This window comes from Curcuma longa, unplaced genomic scaffold, assembly GCF_044706935.1.
Source record: "Curcuma longa cultivar G26 ecotype Majalengka, Jawa Barat unplaced genomic scaffold, ITB_CL_G26_1.1 utg509_np1212_2302976_RagTag, whole genome shotgun sequence".
Taxonomy (NCBI): domain Eukaryota; kingdom Viridiplantae; phylum Streptophyta; class Magnoliopsida; order Zingiberales; family Zingiberaceae; genus Curcuma; species Curcuma longa.
In genome coordinates, this window is record NW_027435603.1 from 937,165 (window position 1) to 954,729 (window position 17,565).

A 17,565-nucleotide genomic window follows, 5' to 3' on the forward strand; every position below is an offset into this window, starting at 1 on the left:
GAAGCGCATATGGCGGCCAATACAGATGCTCAGCATCCTTTGATTGCGTTCCCCATTTGGAGGAAAATTCCTACAAATACGCCGTAGCTGGGGATCGAACCGTGGATCTCTGAGTTAGAACCCGAATATCCTACCGTTATACCATTGTCCGGGGGACCTCTTTTTCTTCTTGAAGTACTCTGTATGGTTGGCAATCAATGCCGACATAGATCAGTTCTACGCTAAAATAAGAGACAGAAGAGCTTTGGAGGTTTGCAATCAATGCCAGCTTTTGCACACTGTGATAAGAATTAAAAAAAATATATTATCTTAAATTCATCTCTTTATTGATTTCAATAAGTACTCTATTCCATAATAAGTAACTAAGTGAATAGATTTATACTCATAAAAATGTATGTGTGTGTTTTTTTGAATTTACAGGAGATGATAATAGGTGAGAATTAAACTATTAACAAATAAAAAAATAGAAACAAGTCATTAAGAAACTATTAATTAAAAAAATGTAATTTTTATACAATTAAACATTATAATATAATTGACCATCCCCAACTTAATTTTTAATTTACAAATTTATCAAAATAATATGAATCTCTATTTGACAACAATTATTGTGCCCAAATATTTGACAATCCCCAACTTTATAATTAGTCTTTTGATATGACAATACTTTTGTGCATAAATAATTTTGGATAAAAACTAAAAAGCATGTTAAATTAAAAGAGATACGAGTGGTGGTCATCTCTTTTCTAAAGAAAAGTTAAAGAACGCTTGATTAGATCTTTTATTTCTATAATATCCTTTATTCTAATATTATTGTAATAATTTTTGATAATTATTATAATATTATTTTTTATTTTTAACATTATTGTATGATTAATTATTATAATGTATAAAAATTATTTTATAATTGTTATAATGTATAACATTTAATAAAATATTATTATTATATTCTAGTAGTTATTTAGTAGTTAAAATAATTATTTTGTAAGTAGCTATTACAATATGAAAAATAATCTATTTTATTTTAATCAAATTAAATCTTACACTTTAAATATTAAATAAATTATAATAGTTATAAAATAATTTTTATATGTTCTAATAATTATGTATTATAATAATTATGAGTAATTATTATAATAATATTAAAATAAGAGATATTTTGAGAATAAAATATTTAATGGAGTCTTTTGATTTTTTTAAGGAATGTCCACGATATAATATAGAATAATTAATACTCATAAAAATATCTCATTTGTCACATCATAACAATATAATATAAAATGTTAGATGAAAATATTCAATAATAAAACTCGATGGTTAAGACAAGTCATTCGAAATCGAACAATTTATCAAATACAACCTTTATGATTTAAAATTATCACAAAATACTTTTTTACATAAAAATAAAATATATTGTACTAAAAACTGATCAAAATTTAGAATTTTTATGGTTATACATAATAGATAAAACCTATTTGAACTTAACCATTATTAAAATTTAGTCATCTTAATTAAAATTTGTTAGGCTTTCTCATTCTCTAAGTGAAAGCTAATTTTGCTTTTAATGAAAATTTTTAACCATTATCAAACCTTCAAATACTCTAAGTATAAAATTATCACTTTAAATATTTATTTTAATAAAAAATGTAAAACAAGTTGCACCTAAGATTGTAATAAAGAATTTAACAAAATATATTTCAAAATGAAGTCTTTTAGTCTTCAAATACCATAATTAGGATATAATTTTTTTTTAATAAAATGATTCGACATAATTATTTTAATGAAAAATCTTACCACAAGTTTTGTAAAAATGACTTTACAATTAGAATTTACTAAAATATATCTACAAAATAAAAGATTTTGTCCATTTTGATATTAAAAATACGTTTTTTTAAAAAAAAATTAAAATTAAAATTAAAATGTGATTTGATAATTTTAAGACTAGAGCGTGGGATTTAAGTTATTTGAAAAAATTTACATGCAATTTCTAAAAAGGGGAATGATACACTACATGCAAATGTAATAGAAAAATATAATATGACCCAGATCTATAATATATCATGCTACGATCCAGGGGCGAAGGCAGGTTTCCACGAGAGAGGGGGGGGGGGGCCACGGCCGCACGATCAGACTGTCAATCTCATGCCCTCCTTCTCTATTTAATGTATTATATTATTTAGCTGTTGGGCTGAAGCCCAAAGGGAAAAAAATAAGCCCACAAACACAATACATTGGGTTGGAGTCTGGAAAAAAAAGGGGTGGGCGTTCGATGGGAGGGCTAGTTCCAATTAAATTTTTTTTTATAAAGACAAATTTAATGAAAATTAAAAAGTTGGGGGCGGTGGCCCCTACCTGCCCCTTCGTGCTTCCGCCCTTGCTACGATCACAATATTAGCTTCTTGAGTTTTTTCATGTAGTAGTGTAAATGATACACTACATGAAAATATAATATGTCACACTGTATAGCATAGATGTGGAATTCACTGTATGGATCCGTATCTATAATAGGTCATTTTGCATTTTTAGTAATTTATAAAGGACAAGGAATGTTTTATAATTTATAAATGTATTTTTTCGCATAATTTTATTCGCTCTTCAAATTTAAAAAGATTCAGGGAGGAAAATATAAAGCAAAATCTAACCGACTGAGAAAGGGAAGGGAAGCGGTTTCTCAGCACAGCGAACGCCATGGCAGCGAGCGTTTGGTGGGGTGTTCGCGCTGATCTCACCATCGCTATCTTCTCGGCGGGCTTCCTCCTTCAACTCCATGTGCTAAACGTGTTGATCAGAGAGCGGAGCGGCAGATGCCATACCTAATTTTTTTTGTGTTTGTAATACTCGGTGTCGCTTTTTTTGTACTCGGACTGGAGGATTCCGCTTTTGACCTCACCTCATCCGGTGTCGCTGCCTTCCCTAGGGCTTGAGCTACTTCGATCCTTGTTTTGCTGGAGGAGCTTCCGTGCGGAGGTTCGATATGATGCAGCAAGGTATGTTGGACTTAGGCTTTCGATCCCCTTTTCTCGTATTTTTCTTTTCTTTTCTTGTTCTCTCCATTTTTTGTACAGTGATTGTTCTGTACCTGTTGCACCCCCCTCCCTCTGAAAAGTTTTCTTTTTGACGGGGTGATCTCGTACAGAATTCGCTTTTTCTTTTCATTAATTGCGCCATTGTGTGTGTACACACTTCTCTCTTTATGCCGCCAAACAATAAACACAGTCACAGCAGAAAATAATGGAACTAAAATCAAGCACTGCTAATGGAAGTGCCCGACAAAAGAAAATGTAACAAGAGTAGTGAATCAAGTAAAAAAGTCTGCACAGAGCTTCTTGGTCGAACCGTTCAACCAAGAAGCTAATTCCTTGGTTGGAAGCAATTCCTTACCGTGCCATCTCCAAGAGGAAGTTAGTTCGTGCCACTACATATTAGTGACTGACATCTCAACTCAGTTGACCTCAGTTGTAGTTCACCAATGGGCAACATTTTGGCCTTCATAGGGGGTAGGAAAATCTCAGATCCAACCTACATCCTGGTTGATTCATGCCATAGTTATAGGGAATCGACTTCAGAGCTTCCTCCATGTTGGATTTCAACCAGTTTTCCAGCTTAGCAAGAATTTTTGCCAAGAGTTGTTCTTGCTTCTACCCAAACCAAAATTCGGTAGGTCCCATTACCTGACTGAGTTTGACTAGATTAGGCATATCTCTGAGAATATGTGTCTATGGATATACTTTCTGATTCTTCTTTTATTTTCTTTATGCTTTTAATAGATATACTTTCTGATCTTTCTTTGGTCTTTCTTTGCCATTGTCATGGTCAAAGTGCGACTCAATACTTTTAATTTTTCATGCCTTAGATTGTCCTCTATCTTATGTGCGTATGATGTCAATCTCTTTATTGAAATGCATGAACTACTTTAACCTAATTTTTCTCGTTTGTGCTTGCAGGGTTTGATATAACTAAGTTGTGCCAAGAAGCTCAAATACGATGGTTGAAGCCTGTAGAAGTTCTGTATATCCTGCAGAATCATGAGAAATTTAATATAACAGAGACCCCCCCTCAAAAGCCACATAGTAATTAAACACTACTAAATTGTGCTTAATTAGGATTTGCATTATTCTATGTTTAAAGTTGGGCTGATTTGATTTTATGAAGTTTCTTGATAGGTGGTTCTTTATTCCTTTTCAACCGCAGGGTGCTTCGCTATTTTCGTAATGATGGACACTTGTGGCGGAAAAAGACAAATGGCAAGACAGTTCGTGAAGGGCATGAGCGGCTTAAGGTATAGAAAAACAAGTGTCGTATTATTAGATAATGCTTCTGAATGCTGGATGATTTTTTTTCCAGAGCTGTTATTTTTTCTTCTCTCCTACTCCTTGAGGTTTGTATGCTTTGCCTGATTAAAAGATTTACTTTATTGCTTTCAATAATTATCCGTGAAATGGAAAATCAATATATACTTTGCTTGTTGTATGATTCTTGTATGCAAAAAAACCTTTTTCTATCATTTTATTAGATAACACTTCTGAACTCTGCATGATTTTTCCAGAGCTGTTATTTTTTCTTCTTACTCTATCTTGAGGTTTGCATACTTTGCCTGTTAAAACATTTTCTTTATTGTTTTCGGTATTTTCTCTTGATGGCTAATCATGCAACATGAAAGGCTCCTTCAATGCAAACTGAGTGACCATAGATACAAGTTATGGAAAGGCCTCTCCATTGTTTGGGTTTAGGCATGCATTGGCCTTGTACTCCCTTAGTCCATTGAATTAATCTATCCTCTTTTTTTTTTTTTAATATTTTGTCTCACTTTATTAGTTCTATGACTTGTTTGGAAGTCATCTTTCTACCATTAGCATAGACACTGGAATACCTTAGATCTTGAATTTTTTTTACTATATTTCCTGAATATTAGGAAATAATATTGATGACTATATTCTATCTGGCTAGGTTTCTCTTCACTAATGTATTAGTAGTCTACTTAATCTTATATTAGGTAAAAATTAGCTGTAGACATCCTAAACTATCCCGGATTTACACGAAGATTATTGAGATCGGAAATTTTTTCCTATCCATTGCATAAGTCTGTCAGCTTATTGCTATTCATTGTTTGATTAGTTTATGCTGTAGAAAAATAAAGAGTGAACGACATCGGAGTATTGGATATTACTGCAACCACAGGGGTTTAAGAAGAATCCTATACTCTAAATCCAAGGACTTCTAGTTTCCTCTTGTGCATCTTAGACATGCTGTTTGCTCCACAGAAGCAAGTTACGAAGGAATTGAACGTCAGTGGAAAATCAGTGGGATTGTTTTCCCTATCAAGTATATATAGGCTCGGTTAGCAATCTATTGGCTGATTATCACTGACAAATGATATGACAAATTCTTGGTTTGTACTTTCTCCTTAATAAAGTGACAACTAATTTCTATATCGTAAGTACCTCTACCTGTATATAATATTTATCATTGTAATATTACACTTTAGTCCTGTGTGATGTTTACAACTAGGTCCCTAATGGTAATTAATAATGTTTTAAAAAGTGACATCTTTCTTCAACCTGCCTTTTTGCTACAATAACTTTACCAGTGCCATCCAGGAAGTCTAAAAAGCAATGAACTACTTCGGTGTCGCAGGATGAGGAGTGTGTGATTGAGATGCTAGTTCTCAACAGCAATAGAAGCGAGGACAGTTACCTGCTTTTGCATCTGTGACAAATGGTTGTTAAATTTTATCTGAAATACTGATCACAGAATATTTATCAGGCTAAGACTCTGCAATACTATATATAGAAAAGCAGACAGAAGATTGAGTCTTGATTATTCTTTATCTATGGGACCATTGTAGCATATAAAGTGTGTAAGTAAGGATTGATTTCAAGGTATATGTAAATTTAGGTCTCTGGTAAGGACCTCAGAATATTGGAAAAAGAACACAATTTAAGTCTGATTGATAATTGCCAAATCTTGCATAATGTCGGTGTCAAATGGTTTAGGGTCTAAAACCCCAAATGGTGCTATTGAGCATGTCTTCTTCTACCATTAGCATAGAACAGGATGAACAATTATAATTTTATTACCAGAGTCAAGTTATCAGTTTTCTTCCTTTAATACATTACAGTTTCAAATAGAAATTCTGATTTTATTATAACTATAATAGTTTATTTATCGATAGAACTATTGCTTTATCACGTTTTTTGCTAATTCATCATTAAGTCCTAACTGGCCCCATAAAACTGGGACTCAAAAGTATTTATGATGATGTCTATATGTCCTCTCATTAATAGGTTGGAAATTCTGAAGTATTAAACTGTTATTATGCTCGTGGAGAGGAAAATTCTAGTTTCCAAAGGAGGAGTTATTGGATGCTTCATCCGTAAGCTTTAATCATTAAATATTTCTTGATAGTTTATTTGCTGAAACATAATTCCCTTATTCTGATTTACATGCAAACTCTCTGTGATAGTCTATTCTTATACTCATGAGGCATCTATTGGAAAATAAATTGGCATACAATTTAGCCCTTTGACCTTTTTCATTTTTTTGACCATACCATGATTTGTCTGTTACTTTAAGATCAAACTATTTTGCATCGTAATTCTTGTGTGCATTTGGTTGAATTCAACTAGGTTACATATGTTGGAATTTAACCAAGTTTTACCATTTTGGTAATTATGATAATTATCAATTATAAACCTTATTTTGAATTTATGAGATAATTTGTATTATAGACATAATAGTTTAAGCTTAGGATTTACCATATCAATGATTTTCAGTTGAATTAAAAGAAGAATTCAGATATTGAGTGAGAACAGCTCAAACAGGTGAGATTTTTTGTAGCAAATACGAGGGCATTTTCATAAGTCTATGGCCTAGAAGATCAATTATGACTATTTTTAATTTGCCCCATATAGTTATTGGAATGTACATTTTTTAAATATCAATTCATGATAGATGGATTTGGTATGGAGCAGTCTGCCTGTCAACTGGTATTTAGACCATCCATTGGCACAGCCCAAATGGACATTCATGGCCATTGGTATGGCATAAACCCATGTCGACTACGTGATGATCTCTTCAGCACATGCAAAGCTGGAAACATCAATGTAGCAAGAACACAAACTACCAAAATCACTTTAATACTGTCAAATGCAATTACTGATTCACACTATGAGAAAACCTTTAGCGATTCACCATTCTAATGTTAATTACCTGCTGTAGGAGGAAGAAATGGTTCCTTCATTGCTGCACAACATTCCTCGCTCTCTCACTCAGGTGCTACTGGAAATGAACACCAACTTTCAAAATAACATGTAAAGTAATGCTTCTTAGACATATTGAAAAGCAGAGAAGGGTTGTTGCTCAATCCCTGCATGAAAGGGCAAAGAAGTGGTGGCTGTTTCTTGGGGTAAGTTTGTTGCTGCTTGAGAGTAGGGGGATTTTTTTTTTTTTTTTTGTGGAGGAGCTAGCTGGTGTTGGTTCACAAGCAATGGTGGCTGCTATATCTAGGCAGTATGGTGACGACAAGCAAGGGCAGCAGTGGTGATGGGAACAACAGCAGAAGTTGTTTGTGAGACCATTAGAATGATGGGGAACAAGCGGTGCTTGGGTGGTAGTATGTTGACGGCAACATTGACAGTGATTGGTGCTGCTGCTGGGGGAGAAATTACTAGGAATGGGAGTAAATTGTGAGGGGATTTGAGAAGTGGGGCAGGGAATGAGGCATGGGGGATAAAAGAGGGCTTAAGGTTCTCCACTCAAAACACTAAAAGACAACCAAATCTAACTGATTCAATTCCAGTTCAGCCAAGACTTGTCTAGATTGGGCTTGATTCGAGCCTGCTTTAAACCCAAAGCACATGCAAATTTCTTTCCACCTAGTGCACCCTGCAAATTAGCCAATCTAACCTCAAATTGAACCCAAATTTGGTTCAGATACCACAAAATCAGGAAATAAGGTTCGCTGGTTCAGTCATAAATACTACTAGTTACCCTTGATTAACTCTGTGATCCATTAGTTAGCCTTAATTAAACCTCAATAGGTAACAATTAGTTCTTGGACTCTAGATTGATTTAAAATATCATTTTTCTCTCGCATATCTCACTATTATTATTTCTTTTTATTCTTTTCACTCATTTTGTTATTCTCAACTTCTGTATTGTCACTCCATTTCTGCCTTGTGCCATCCACTGTAGCCTGGAGCTCATTGTGTTGTCTTTCAAATTCCATCTCGTCTCTTCTCTCATAATTCACAAGGGCACATTAATTCAATTATCGCATGCAAATCACTAATTTGAGATTTATCGGTTCAAGAGTCAAGACTAATATGAACATAATATTATTTCAAGTGTAGTATGACAAGATACATAATCAGTATCCATATGTCAAGTATGTCAAGGGCACTGATATGGATGAAAGCCTATTGAATTTCAATAAATTCAATCCTCATGATATTCTTCATACTGTTTGGAATATTTAATTGTTTAAATACAATTTCAGGATGTGTTTTTTCAGCCATGTCGCTGTGATTTTAGATTTCTTATTCAATGTTTGCTTGCAGGGCCTTTGAGCACATAGTTCTTGTACATTACAGAGAGGTTGTTGAGGTATGTTGCTTCAAGGTTTTACATGGATGATGCTCTTTTTCTGCTGATTATGTCTTGTTACTTAGAGCACTCCAGTGTGAAATGAGAAGGATTCATATTAGTCATCTGAAAAAGGAAATATGAATTCTGGAAGAATGTAGTTAAGATATATACAATCCTTTAGGTGTTTCTCTAAAAACCTTTCTTTATCTTACTCATTTTAGCTTTGTAGATTAGGATTAACATGGATTGTTGATGTTGAGTTAAGCCTTATAAGTTCTTCAATTTCATTTTCATTTCTGTAGTTCTTGTTATCATGGACAGCTTTTCCATGTGAATGGAACCTATTGCGATTTATTAAAGTTGTGCATCAAAGTTCAAACCTGATTTGAGAATTAATTTCTTTTCTTGTTCTTGAAAGAGAAGGGAGGACAAAAGGGGTGGGATTGCCTGTAGTATTTGGTGGCTTCATAGTGTAATGGAAGAAATATATTACTTTTATCCTGCTTAGGATGAAGTTATGTAGGATATAAATGCAAGATCAGTTCAATTAGATTGCACTTTTTCCCTGGATGGATTAATGCTACGTTCCCTTTTAATGCAGGGAGGATTTTTGATCCACATATTTTCCATAGGAAACCAACACATGAATTATAGATGTGTATATCTGGAAAACGACTTTGACTTTCAAAGTATAGAGTCTATAGACCTGAAGTGATTGTGAAATTATTAACTATAGCAGGTTCTCTGAGTTGTCTATTCAGAGGAATCCAGTAAAAAACATCATTTGATTACACTATTTCAACTCTTAATTTATACTTTTATACCTGAACATGGCGCTGTTGAAAATAATCTTTTTAGGGGTTTTTGGGGTTGAAAATATCTGGAAAATATTGCTTGTGTGCTCTCTCTTGTTTGCACTATTCTTCTGAGAAAATTATTTTAGGAACTTAAGTTACCATAAGAGGTGTTTTCATACTTGTTTATGGTTCTGCAATGCAGGGAAGATTCATGCCTGAATCAATCTTAAGCTCAAATGATTCTGGTCCAACTCTCAGATACAGTGCCAGCATCTCTGATAATCAAGAAAATTACTTTTCTCATGACACTGGATTTAATGATACTGGTAAAAATTCAAGCAGTCCTGGATTGGCAGAAGAAGTCAGTTCTCAACTTGTCATAGGAAATCTCAAGATGTCTCAGTTAAACAAAATGGACAGAGCAGAATCATCCAACAGATTATCACTGCCAGAACTCAATGAAGCACTAAGGAAGCTTGAACAGCAGTTAAGTTTAGACAGTGACGAAGATGATTTAGCCTCTAGGAAGGAAACAATGCTCCCATTCAGTCAAGTGGAAACACATTATCTACAATTTCTGGATTATGAAATTACGAATTCTCAAGAGAAAGCACTTATGCATCCTCCAAAAATTTCAAATAGTCATACCACAGATGGAGCACAACCTGACAATATATTGATTAGTTCAGGTATGCTTTTCTCCAACAAAATGTATATGAACTAGCCCACATACATTCTGATGTAACACATGGTCCATAGTAATTGATAGTGATGTTCATTAGTTTCAGACACTTCAATTTTGAATCTACATTTGTCATACCTTTATCTTTTCTTGTTTAGAAACAGAAAGGTTTTGCCCTATCTTACACTACAAAAAGCTAGACCTATCTTGACATGGAAAGTATTAAATGACAAGGTATTTATTAAGCTTTTTTTCAAAGTCAAATATAAACTATAGGAAGGTAGTAAATTTGAATTGTTGATAATTCTTAAGCTTTGGGCATATCTCAATTGAATTGGCATGCCAGAGAATTGTGGAAGAAAAAAAATATCAGAGATAACATGAACTAACATTAGAAAAAGTAAAACATAAACCAAAAATTGCTACATGGCCCACATCTGTCTTTGGTTACAATAAGTCGATAATGATGGAGCCAGCTATCATCTGCCAATACAAGGAACCACAAATGTTATTTCAGTTGGAAACAGTGAGTTTTCTTCTTTTTTTCAGATACATGGTTTGACCAGAGTCAGTTTGAAGCTCCTGTTCAAACAGAATCAAGCTTGGCATTAGCACAAGGAAATCTGTTTAAAATACATGAAATCGCTCCTGAATGGGGTTTCACTACAGAAAGTGCAAAGGTAGAATCAATAAAGTCTAAACCTTTGCTTATACCAATTCTACACTGTTAATACTTCCTATTGAAATGGATTCTATTACTTTTCCCCCCTCCTACTTGATTGACAATGAAAGGAACAAATAATTAGGTATTTGCAATTTGCAGTCACAAATCTCAAGGCTCTTTAAGTTTGGTCCATATACATGCTTTATTATCTTGTATTTTTTTGGTTCCTTCACTAAATTTACAAGTACTAGAAACGTGGATAAATTTGTCTTAGATTAACCAATCAACAAAATATCAAACCTGTGAACTAAAGTATGTATATAAATTTTAGGTTATGAAGGAGGATCCTGTCTTACATCTTGTCCAAAAGTTGGTGATATATGACATACAGACTAATCAATAAGTACAATGCTCATACTTCATTATGTTACTTTTGTTTTATATAAAAGCCGTATAATGTTCAACTGCACACTTCTAATGTACATTATTAGATGCTTAAAACAAGGATGCACTGTTTCAAAAGACCAAGTGAAGTGTTAGATCCAACATGTGTTGATATCAGACATGGGTATGATGCAATAACAGTGATGTTAATGCTGAGCTTACAACGATTTGTCTTGGATTGTTCTTTTGATTCAATTTTCAAGGCATTTACATGTATTTTAGTCGACAATATAATAGAATAATCTAGAATTTTATATTTGACATTTTGACTACGTCCTTTTCTATCCGTACTAATAACTGACGTTAATCTTTTTATTATTTGAAATTGTTTCAATTTGTGTTGGAAAATAAATTAGCCAAAGACAAAATGCCAGTATCTATGAAATTGTTTCAATTTGTATTGGGAAATAATTAACTAAGTGGAACTAAAATTGAATATATGAAATGTAGCCTTGATGATAGGAAAGTACAAGTGAGAGAATTATAAGTTGGGTGAACAAAAAAAATCTGGGGGAACAACTTGGTGAAGCTTTGAGATATGATAAAATAGCAATCTATTTACATGAATATTTTTAAGGATGACCAATAAATTTTATAATTAGACGAAACTTTGAGATATGATAAAATGGCAATCTATTTACATGAATATTTTTAAGGATGACCAATAAATTTTATAATTAGACATTTGAATAATTAGAGTTGGTGGTGTAGGGGATAAAGGGTAAAAGCAGACCAAATAAAACCATAGTATAAAATACCGTGTCATGTCGGTCGGTTTGGGCGGAATTTTCCATTTCGCCCGCTGATCAGCACCAACATGGCCTGGCGAGGTCGTGGAGGAAGCCGTGAAGTTGTGACAGGTTAGACACTCTATAGAAATGTATTTTGATTCCTTGAAGAGATGAAAATTGACACTAAATACTTGGACCTTGGTACTATTTGTGGTTGTTCTTCTATAGAGTAGGTGTGAAAATATTTTTAAGGATGGCTAACAAATTTTATAATTAGACATGTTGAATAGATTAGATTTGGTGGTGTAGGAGAAAAAGGGTAAAAGGGGGAGTTAATAAAGAATAGCACTATTAAAAGTGATACTAAATATTTGGTACTACCTGCGGTTGTGCTTCTATAGAGTAGAATAGTTAGATAAGATCCATGAATCTGACCCTCAAATAGTTAGGACTTAGAGTTTCTGGTTGTGATTGACTGATTGTTAAGGATTAGATCATATTCTTGTCTTTAAAATGTCATTTGCATATAGGGATGGCAATCAGGCAGGGCAAGGCATGTTATTAAGCAACCTACTTTCCCATTCATTCCCCTCGGTTGTGTGGGCAAGACTACATAAACTGTATGAAATATAGGATGTGGGCTTGATGCAGATACCCATCATACTAGACCAAATTTCCAAGTAACTTGAAGCCATTTTATAGTTCGGCAAGTGCTATTTTAGTAGCAATTTAAATATCCACAAGGAGTGGCCTCACAATAGTTGAATGTAGAATAATGGCTGTTTCTTGCGTTGCTCTTCTATGAGATGGTTGTGTTGGTCATATAATATGGTTCAGGGGACAGATATATCAACAAATTTCTTACTGTAGCATCCTTTTGGCTGCTAGAACCAAAGGAAGGGGAAAAAAAAATCAAATGTGAAGAAATGGAAGAATTTTTATGACTTTAATGAAAAAAATGTCTTCATGTTTCTTGAAGCGTAAGGAATTTCTACCAGTTGCGAAGAATGTCATGTTTTGACAAGACCTTACCACATGATTTCTCAATACTAGAATTAATTCTAAAGTAGTGGACCTACACTTTTCAATTGGTTTTTGAATTTCATGTACCTTTTTCTTTCTGTATGAAACAGAAGGCAGGTAACCCACCAATTTTATACATATCAAAGATAAGTTCAGTTGCAGAACTAATTGGATTATTAGAGTAAACAGGAAGTAGAATTGATAAAACTAAACTAAATTCATCGAAACACCTTTTTCCAGCAAACTACCCTATTTTTAAATTTTGAAACAAAGTAACATTTTTACTCATCACATTTACGACTACTATGATACGGGTACTTTCAAAAGAATATAATGACAAAAGGTTAGAATTCATATTAAAGTCAAAATTTGTTTTTCCCCCATCTTTAGCAAAGTTCTGTCGTTGATTAATACAAAGCAATTTTATCAAATATCAAGATCATCTTAATTTGAATTGCCACGTCACAGGTTGTCATCATAGGAGAATTCCGTTGCAGTCCAGCAGAGTACACATGGGCTGTATTATTTGGAGATACTGAAGTTCCCTTGGAAATTGTTCAGGATGGTGTTTTCCGTTGCATAGCACCCCTGCATGCTGCTGGTAAAGTCAAACTATCAATTACAGTTGGCAACAAGCAACCCTGTAGTGAAATACATGAATTTGAATTTCGTGATAAGCTAAAAAATACAAGCTACAGAAATGCAGCACAAGAAAATATAATGTATAGCCCAGAGGAACTCTTGCTTCTTGTTAAATTTGTTCAGTTACTTCTATCTGAACATTTTGATGCAACAATTCTTCAAGAGAGTAATATTGAACCAGAAGTCAGTCCTTTGAGGAAGTTGAAGGGGTCCAATGATACGTTGGAACCCATCGTTAGAGCACTACTAGATGGATCTATAGCTTCAAAAGATATAATGGATGCAATTCTTCAAGAACTATTAAAAGATAAATTGTACCAGTGGTTATCATCTAGACATGAAAGAGATACTGACAAATATCAGCTACCCAAGAGAGAGCAATGCATCTTACACATGATCTCAGGATTGGGATTAATGTGGGCCTTACAACCAATTCTCGACTCTGGTATAGGCATAAATTGCCGTGATTCCGGTGGATGGGCTGCACTTCACTGGGCTGCATATTTTGGAAGGTACTTGAAACAGCACTTTTTTTTTCTTGAACTGATCTAGAAATCCTAGCATGGAAAAGTATTGAAATAATCCAAGTAACACATTGTTTGAGCAGGATGCCTTATGTCTATGTTTTTGAACTTGACTTATCCAGGGAAGAAATGGTTGCTGCACTTCTTGTTGCCGGTGCTTCAGCTCGAGCTGTCACAAATCCCAGTTCGCGTGAGCCACAAGGCAAAACACCAGCTTCTTTGGCAGCTGCCAATGGCTACAAGGGTCTTGCTGGATATCTTTCAGAAGCTGCACTTACTACTCATCTCTTTTCTCTGACAACTGAGAAAACTGAGAGGTCACTGGAGGCTGCATCTGCAGAGATAGATAGGGGTGTTGAGACCATATCTCAGAGAAGTGCCATTGTAGATGGTGGCACAGAAGATCAATTGTCACTTAAAGATTCTTTGGCAGCTGCCAGAAATGCTGCTCAAGCTGCTGCTCGTATACAAGCTGTTTTCCGTTCCTATTCTTTCAGGAAGAAGCAACAAAGTGCTGCTGTAAGTCGAGGAAAGGACAGTCTATCCCCTGCAGAGATATATAAAGTTTCTGTCGCATCAAGGTTGCATAACATATTCCAAAGTCATTACGACCATAATTCTGATAAAGCAGCTTTATCGATCCAAAAGAATTATCGACGTTGGAAAGCCAAAAAAGAGTTTCTACTTCTACGAAAACATGCTGTGAAAATACAGGTACTTGAATCCTTACCTTATTGCATTTCATTTGTGTTTGAATTATTATTCGAACAATATACTCTGTCTTATACTGTAGCACAACAGATTTGATACTATTTACCTGTTTGACCATCAATGTATAATGATAGTGTAGAATTTTGATTTTAATGATTCATCATTATAATGTTGGCATAGAATAACTCTTGTATCTTAAGCATCTACTTTGCTTCTCTAGATGAAGTTCCTGAGAATTCACATCCATAGCACGTCTCTAATATTTCCATAATTCCAATTCACTCTCGTGCTATGTATCAAATCGGTTTGTTTTTCACATGGTATTCTAGTTTTAACATCCAATGCACCAATGTACTACAATTCATTTAATCTCAAGACTCATATAGGTTGTAGTTTGTTCATTATCATAGCCCTGCCGCTCTATTTGCACTTTTTGCCTATTGGTTCAGATTTCTTATATTCATTCATTTGAAACTGATATATCATTCAGTGACATTTTTATTTTTAATCATTTCAAATGGGTCTTCATATGGATCACATGTGAGAGGCTTCTGCCTTCTAATTATTGTGAATGACTATACAGATATTTGATCAGTGTGTCCTACTTTATATTCATGTACACAATTGAACAATTATTTGTACGAACTGATTACCTCTTCCGTCGTGGTCAACTGTAGCTTCTCGATTTACCTCCTCACAGATGGTCGTGGGGCCGACCGTGTGGGGCCGTTGGGGTGGCGGATTCCACCTTTTGCAGAAAAGATTACCCATGATTACTATTTCCTGTTAATTCATCTGAAAAATATTTGACTAATTGCAATATATACTCAAATTCATCTATCTTTATCCAATGTGAGAAATTGTTTGTGCCAACCCTCAAAGATGGATTATATTTCCACTATGCCTCTTTTTGTGTAGTGACCTCTTTTGAGATTCTAGTTTAGATCCTTTGATTTAATTTTGATATCATGGAACATTTTCACCGGAATCACCTAAGGAGCTACAAATCTTTTGAGATCAGACACTGAATCTCGGAAAAGGATCCAAGTTATCTTGATTCTGGATGATAAGAATGCAAAGCAATATGACTAACATCCTTTTAGTTCCAAACTTGACATTGAAGTGGGTCATTAAATTTAAATTCAGCAATCTTGGTATGAGTTCTGTGTAAAACTGGTCCTATGTTAAACTGGTCCTATGTTGATAAACATCAACACATGTATACTTCGTAGTTCCTCTAATTAAATAGGAAGTTATTAGAAACTGTTTATTCAATTATGCACTTTTGTATTATGACAGTCTCATGTAAGAGCTCATTTGGCAAGGAAAAAGTACAAGGCGCTTCTTTGGACTGTCAACTTTATGGACAAGGCCATACTGCGATGGCATAGAAGAGGAGTTGGTTTGAGGGGGTTTCGTGCTGAACAAGAATTTATTAATGAGAAGGAAGAAGATGACATAATCAAGGTTTTCCGCAAACAAAAAGTGGATTTAGCAACAGATGAAGCTGCTTCAATGGTCTTGTCAGTGGTGCAGAGTCCTAAAGCACGGCGTCAGTACCGCCGGATGCTCGAATGCTACCAACAAACTAAGGTAACACACATAGAATCATGTGCTTTTTAAACTACAGATGGTGAATTAGTCAAAATATACTGCTTCTGGACAGAGTTTTTGTTTGGATATTGGATGAAATTTTACCAGGTCTTTGTTGGGGTTGTTACAGTCTAGTGATTGATTAAACTTGGAAGATCATCATTAGAGACTCTTCTTGAACCCGTAGATGGTTCCTGATTTTTTGGACACAAACACCTTATCCTCATTAAGAAATCCTGATTGATTCACAGAATTTTAAACAAAGATTAGTGAATTATATAGAGGCTATTCTGTAAGTTCTGATCTTGTTAGATTAATGCTGCTGTCTAAGTAGAAACTTATATCATTGCAATGAAAATAAGCGTTTCCAAAGGAAATTTTGGATTTCCACATGTTCTTCAGGTCTTTGGGCACCCAAAACCTTTAAGTGGAACCTGCATCTCTCTCATTTTATTAATAAGTACTCAGCAAACAGCATAACAATTTTTTCCTTTTTGAGGAACAACATAATGTATATTTTCCAAGCAAAAACTCTGTTATGCTGTTTCAACTGAAGCCACACTTAATTGATTTCTCTTTTGTTTTTTTCCTTTCTTTGCAGGCTGAGCTGAGTAGCAACGATAATAAACCAACCAACTGTTAATAATGAGGCGTGGAAGAATAAGGAAACATGGTTTTACTTCACTTGGGAAGGTTAGGCAGTTGGACTAATCATCCTCAAATGCGGATCATAACAGAGGCGAAGTGGCATCTTTCGTTTGTACAGATGAATTCTGGTGTTTGTAAATAAGTTTTTGGTAAATAGATACTAAAGTTCTCGTCAGTATGAATTTGCAAACCAAACAATTGGTTGAGTCCTTTGCATGTAATTGTTATTGGACTCATACATAATTCATAAAGAAAGGTGTAATCTACGAGAATGTGATTGTAATGTCATACCCTATTTGCAATATATATGCTAGGACTGTTGATTGAGAATAATTTCCATATTAGTTCCCACATGGTATCACATCCACTTTAGCCGATCACACCTAGTGAGATAAGACTTAGTTGTTATTGTATGACATCATAGTGGTTCTTGTTGATCATCTTATTTGTCCATGTTTGGCTTTGCCTTGAGTTCAGTATCTGTCACTTTGTTCAATTTTGACTCTCATGTGTGTTGTGG

The 17,565-nt window shown here is 34.3% G+C and overlaps 1 protein-coding gene across 2 annotated transcripts; it reads left to right on the plus strand.

Annotated features, from left to right (window-relative positions):
- Positions 1-2,832: 2,832 nt before the first annotated feature.
- Positions 2,833-17,388, plus strand: LOC141820698 (calmodulin-binding transcription activator 4-like). 2 transcript variants are annotated; one of them, XM_074708065.1, is made up of 11 exons: positions 2,833-2,987; positions 3,945-4,070; positions 4,164-4,279; positions 6,285-6,373; positions 8,559-8,604; positions 9,586-10,072; positions 10,615-10,745; positions 13,396-14,081; positions 14,216-14,807; positions 16,104-16,397; positions 16,999-17,388. In XM_074708065.1, exons 1-11 carry the CDS (start codon positions 2,975-2,977, stop codon positions 17,038-17,040), a joined length of 2,622 nt encoding a protein of 873 aa, XP_074564166.1. In that variant the 5' UTR covers positions 2,833-2,974; the 3' UTR covers positions 17,041-17,388. The 2 variants fall into 2 exon arrangements, with proteins under 2 accessions (XP_074564166.1, XP_074564168.1); XM_074708067.1 differs by lacking the exon at positions 2,833-2,987 and having other exon boundaries at positions 4,027-4,070; positions 4,192-4,279.
- The last annotated feature ends 177 nt before the right edge of the window (positions 17,389-17,565 follow it).